At 39.8% G+C, this 6233-nt stretch overlaps 1 protein-coding gene across 1 annotated transcript; it reads right to left on the reverse strand.

Annotated features, from left to right (window-relative positions):
• Window positions 1-1724: 1724 nt before the first annotated feature.
• LOC107301569 (solute carrier organic anion transporter family member 2A1-like) lies at window positions 1725-5421 on the reverse strand (the record flags this gene model as incomplete). The annotated part of the gene is made up of 4 exons (XM_015830775.1): window positions 1725-1848; window positions 2441-2505; window positions 4003-4172; window positions 5265-5421. Coding segments are annotated over 4 exons (516 nt in total), but the record flags the coding sequence as incomplete, so codon positions are not given.
• Between the last annotated feature and the right edge of the window lie 812 nt (window positions 5422-6233).

Genomic DNA, 6233 nt, shown 5'->3' on the forward strand with positions numbered 1-6233 from the left:
CTGAAAATAAAGGATATGTACTCTATGGATGCTTAATTCACTTCCATGGTTGGAATGTTAGGAAATATCTGAGATTCCTTGTGAGGTGAATCTCCTGAGGTATCAACAGAACAGTCACTGGAGAATGTGGTAAGAGATGCCAAAGGGCCACTGCAAAGACTTCCTTTGTTGCTGATTAAAGTCTCAAAACTTTATTAATGTTGGGGTTGCTGGAGCCTTGATTGGTGGGAGGGAAGGAAAGCTCAACCCATTTGCATCCCAAGGAGGAAACTGCTAATGCACTGACAGCCAAGTTTGTTTTCTTAACTTTACCTAGCCAGAGACAAGGGCAGAAAGGGTATATGTTCCTGTTCTTGAGATGGACTTCATGGAACATTACTGGGGATTTCCTGGCAAGATGCATTCCATTTTTTTCTGATCTATTTATGTTAGTCAAACTCTCTGTTGAAGTTGATGAGGGTAGGAAGCCTGAGGATCAAGGGGAGGAAGCCTTTGTCCTCAAATTAAATAATTGGGAATCTACTTTCCCAACTTCCTTAAAGGGCCTGTCCTGGAAATAATTGCTCAGTGATGAATAGCCACAGCTAGTTCACCTTCATAATGCACAGAACTTTCCTATAGCATTCAATACACGAACATTTCCACAAAAAGCCAATGTATTTCAAAATCGGTGTGTGTGTGTGTGTGTGTGAAAGGGCGGAACGGGTGGTCTTCTCTCATTTTATTCAATAATCCTGCAAGACATTTTGAGCTCAGAGCAACTGACTGGCGAAAATCATCCAGTATACTCTAACTTCAAGTAGGAATATGAATGTGGTCTTCCTAGACCCAGTAAAATACACTACACTGGCAGTTCATATATTTTCCCTGAAGCCCTGTAACCCATGTGCTTAAAAGTTAAATGAAAAGGATGGTACCTCTGAGAAGACACCAGTCTTTTTCCATTAAGATGGGGGTCCTCTCTGAAGAGTGATATAAGGTGCTTTAAGAAGAGGCATATGGCAAAAGTTCTGAGACAAAGGGGATGGGGAATTCCTGGGAATTTACATCCTCCTCAAAACCCAAGTCAAAACAAGTCTTCTCAAATGATTGTGTGTGTGTGGAAAAATCCCAAGTGGTTGTAAAGGAATGCCAAGACATTCACACTTTAGGCTTCAGGAGCATAAATAATTCTGTCTCCCATAAAATATTACACTTTTTAAGCTGATTAAACAACAACAGCCTTCAGACTCAGCCAATTCAGATGCTTAGATAGAGCAGCAATCAAAGCCCAGGGGGCCTAAACATGAGAAAGAAGAGCCAAGAAGATTCAGGCATCAACTACCTTTGTTCATACATAGTCAGATGCAGAAATAACTGCATCAAAGCCTTTTAAGAGACAAGCAGAACAAAGCCACATTATGAACAGGTTTTCCTGCTATTGCTTTAAGCTTTGTAATTATTAATTTTTGTCTAGTTTACACAGCTTAAAAGTGATTTTAGTGCAGCAGACTTGCACCCTGATTGCTAAGCACAATACAGAAAATATTGGGCAAATTACCAAGTTAGATTATGCTGCAGATAATAATAATTTATTAATGACATCAGCATTTTTGGAGGGCCCAGTAAATACTGGCATGATTTATGGAAGGCAAGCAGTCCATCAGTTCTATCTATCTACCACAGACAAGAAAAGCCCTTGTCTAATTCACACAGAGAGAACTATCACTATTCCCATCACTTACCTGCTGCGGAAGAAGCTGTTGTTATAATAATGGCAGGCTCCACTCTTACTATTGCAGGCTTTCTTCCACCATGTGCAGGAAGAGTCAATGAGGATGCCAAAGAGGGTAGGAGCTGGCAACCAGGCTTGGAAAGAAGGAAAGAAAGAAAAACCCACTAGTTGCCAATCCTTAAGTCATTTCCCCTTTTCTTTGTGTAGGAATCAGTGCTCAGTCATTGCAGGGTGCAAATATGGCTGACCGCTTTCACAGTGTTTATTGCCTTACATACAGGTAGCATAAAGCATAAAGTAAGATGGCATCAGCATAGTAACAGCATTTCTATTGGTGAAACCCCTTGCCAATCATTAAGAAGATATCAGCTAAGAGGCCCCAGACAGGGAGCAGTTTTCTACCACATCCTGTTGATGTAAACTAGATGATATCATGTACCAGCCTGGGGCAGTTTCCCACATTGCCATGGTGATGTGAATGGATGAGATCATGTAGAGAGAAGAGGCACGCAGGCGTTGGAAGGGCAGTTTGCTGCTCACGACCTCTACCTGGCCCCTATCTCTACACTTTGCTATGCTCAATATAAAACCTTAAAATAATATTACCTTAAAATAATATTACCAACACCCTTTGCATGTATACTCAGAAGTAAATCCCTATTATGTTCGATGTGGGTTATTGCTTTATAAATAACTTTAGGTTTGCAGACTTGGGCTGATACTCACCCAGTAATCTCATCAATAGGAACTGGATTCCAATAGCAAAAGACTTTTCATCATAGGACACCACTCTGTTTAGAATCAAAATACAGTAAAGTATATCAGAAAGCCAGATAGGGGGAGCAAGGATTTGGTCCCGCTCTCTGAAAAACTAAAAAGATTGATGATGATTATGAATGGTTGTGGAACAGCCATAGCAAATTAGTTATCTATTTATTTAGCATATGGCATATCACACATGATTTAGCAATATATATTAACATTTCACCTAGATTAGTAAAATACTGTAAAATATAAATGTTAAAAAGATCTATGTTCAAATACCAATATCTAGGCCAGTGATGGCGAACCTTTTAGAGACCGAGTGCCCAAACTGCAACCCAAAACCCACTTATGTATCGTCAGGTGCCGGGTGGGTGTGGCCCATCGGGTGGGCATGGCTCATCGGGTGGACGTGGCTGTGGTGGTAACGGGTGGGACTAAAACGTTCAATCAATTCCAACTTTGTGAGATCTTTTTTTTCCCCGCGGGAAGTTGAAATTGATCGACTGAACCGGGGTTTTTTGCACACGGCGGCGGAGGCCTAAAGCGAAAAGGTTTTATAAAACCCAGCTGAAGGCCTAGGATTGGGGCGACGGTGCACGTGCCCACAGAGAGGGCTCTGCGTGCCACCTATTCGCCACCACAGATCTAGGCCATCCAACCACTGAAACGCAGCATCATTTATTTTTAAAAAAATCAGATACTGGACTGATATATGCCCTCAGCTTACAGTGATTTGATCTACAGCAGGGGTCCCCAACCCCTGGTCTGTGGACCAGTATCGGATCACATGCATGCCAAACAAAGCCCCATCCGTGAGATGTAGGCAGCACACAAAATCACGCACCCTCTGGTCCACGGAAAAACTTCTCTCCACCGAACCGGTCCCTACTGCCCCAAAGGTTGGGGACCTGTGATCTACAGTTTGATGTAGAACCCTGCAATTACCACCAAGGGAAGGATACAATGCCCCATTTATACGGTGGGTCCCAGCAGATGCTGTGTGGGGTGTGAATCCTATTGGGGTTTTTCTATGGCTGACATGGTAGTTCAAAACCTGGCACTTGTTTTTGTAGGGTCATTCATATGTCTGGGCATTCAGCAACCCATTTGGCTTTAGTTATTTAATTATTTTACATAAAAAAGTGTTAAACTTGAAAAGAGCCTATAAAAATATAAAAAAAACATTTCTGGTGATAGTACGTCATAAATTCTATACTTTGTACAATAAGACCAGGTGAAACCTATTTTTTTTTTACTTTTAGAAGGCACCTGGCTGCCCTGCTAATGGTCAGACTTCAATTTCAGAGTACTCAGCAATAGTTATACTGGCTCAGGAATTTTGGAAGTTGATTCAAATGTCAGTAGAGCACCTAGACTGGGAAAAGCTGTATGAAAATATATCAAGGTTTTAGGGTTTCTTTTATTTTACTCCATATTGCTACGTTACAGTTGGCATTTGTATGTATTACAAATTACAGATGTATTGCATGGGACTATCTACTAAGGCCCTAGCCCCTTCTTACCGTAACACCATCATGTAGAGAGGGTTGTGAGAAAGGCAGGCAATCAATGCAGAAAATGAAATGACGAATATAACAGGCAACAACAGATGGGCACAGCTAACAGGGCAAGATCCAGTCTTTGCTGAAGATTGTCCATTCTTGGTGGAGATACAGGAGCAATTTGTATAGATCTTGTTGAAAGAAAAGAAGGGAAATCAATTCACTTCAAGGTTGGACCATAGCTTAATGGTAAAGCCTCAGAATCATAAGTACCCAGGTTCAATCCCTGGCCTTTCTAGTTTAAAGTACACATGTTAAGAAAACCTCTGTTCTAAATGCCCAACTGGTCAGAATATACAACACTGAATAAACAAATAGTTTGATACAACATAAATCAGCTCCCAGTGGTTCATGGCTTAATTACTTCATGGCCAATTCACTGTTTGGCTGCTGAAAATTGTGGTTATATGTCTGAGGGGAAAAGAGCAGTGTGGAATTTGGTTGTAATACTACTCTAGTGTTATAGACATTGTATGCACATTTAAAATTATATATTGATATTACATTGTGTGATCCACTATTCTGAAAGTTTAGAGCAGGAATTAATAAATACAAATACCCAAATAGATAAATAAATTAAAAAGTACAGTTCTGATACTTCATCTTAAACAATTAGCTTGGACCACAAAAAGCAATTTTAAAAGTAAAATAGAGCTTCTAAAGCTAACTTAGATTTTGGCTTCTGCACTTCTTGAAGTACACGTAAAAGCCCAATAATAAACAGCAGACGTTATAAGAAAGCTGTCTAGCACACCAATATACAATCTGTGGTCTCAGCCCTGTAAAATGGTAAAAGTTTCCCTGTCAATCATGTCTGACTCTAGGGCAAGGTGATCATCTCCGTTTCTTGGCCAAAGGAGCCAGCATTGTCCAAAGACAATTTCCATGGTCTTGATAGTATTAGTAAAGCTATCTTATGTGTTGTATTGCCAATCCATGTATTTTTTATTATTTATGTTGAAGAACAATATTTCTTCAATTTTTTTCTTGAGAAGTATATTTAATTAAAATAAACAGAATTAAAACTGAGATTCTCTGCATGAAAAGCACATATTTTCAGTAATGAATCCTGCTCTAAACACTATCATTAAGGAGAAAGCACTTGGTTTCCTTATCTAAGAGTGATTTGGCCTTAGTCCCACCCTGTCTCCGTGATGAGTGCTAGATAGATTTGAATCCCATAAATAACCCAATAGAGCCACTCTGCATCCTTAACCTCTTACAATTCCAGAGACTGAAGAATTAGAGAAGAAACCACTACAGCCAGCGTGACAGGGAGAGAGGTACTCCACACCATCATCTCCGCAGACTGGATGGAAGAGATACTTTGAGCAGGAGCAGCGAAGGTTACATGGATCCTGTTCTGGGGAACTTGATGTACTGCCAGAAAAAAGGGAGACAAAATAACATGGAACCAATGAGTGAAATGTGTTTTCTTGAGTGGGCTGGTGATTCCAGCCTATTATTGTTGGGTTTTTGCCATCTTGAACCTTGGCCTATTGCCTTCTGAAGGTATTGCTAATGGTGTTTAGTTAAATCATACACAATCATTACACATACAAACATGTGCAGATAATTTGGGGAGAAAATCATTTGATTCCTGAAATAATCTATCTGATATAAGCCTATCAGTAGAAATCAAGTGGAAACCAAGGGGGGAAATGTCAAAATGATACTGTAATTAAAATGGAAAAGCTTCTTAAGGCAAAAGTACATTCTCAAGGCAAGATCACATTCTTACAATTCTCTTTTTGAATTGGACCCTTCATTCCCCCAAATTATGAACTCCTGACCAATGACAATTTAACATTATGAATCAATGGAATGCATTACATAAGCTTTTTCGAGGACTAAGACTGGAGCCACTTTCATTCTAAGCACAGATCACGTATTTTATCAGTAAGCTTTCATCTTTCAAAAACATCACAGGAAAAGCTTACTAAATAGTGCGATTTTCTCAAAACCTTTCTGGGAAAGAACTTATAATCCTTGCAATGAATAAGACTTCCATCATTTTAGCTTCTCTATGCTCAAGTTCTTGAATGGGTTAGTGAAAACTGATACAGGTAGTCCTTGATTTACAACCATTTGTTCAGGGACTGTTCAAAATTACAATGGGACTGAAAAAAATGACCTGACCATTTTTCATACGACTATTGCAGCACCCCCAACATTCGGATGCTTGGCAATTG

Source organism: Protobothrops mucrosquamatus, unplaced genomic scaffold (assembly GCF_001527695.2).
Source record: "Protobothrops mucrosquamatus isolate PMUCROS unplaced genomic scaffold, P.Mucros_1.0 scaffold14615, whole genome shotgun sequence".
Lineage (NCBI taxonomy): Eukaryota > Metazoa > Chordata > Lepidosauria > Squamata > Viperidae > Protobothrops > Protobothrops mucrosquamatus.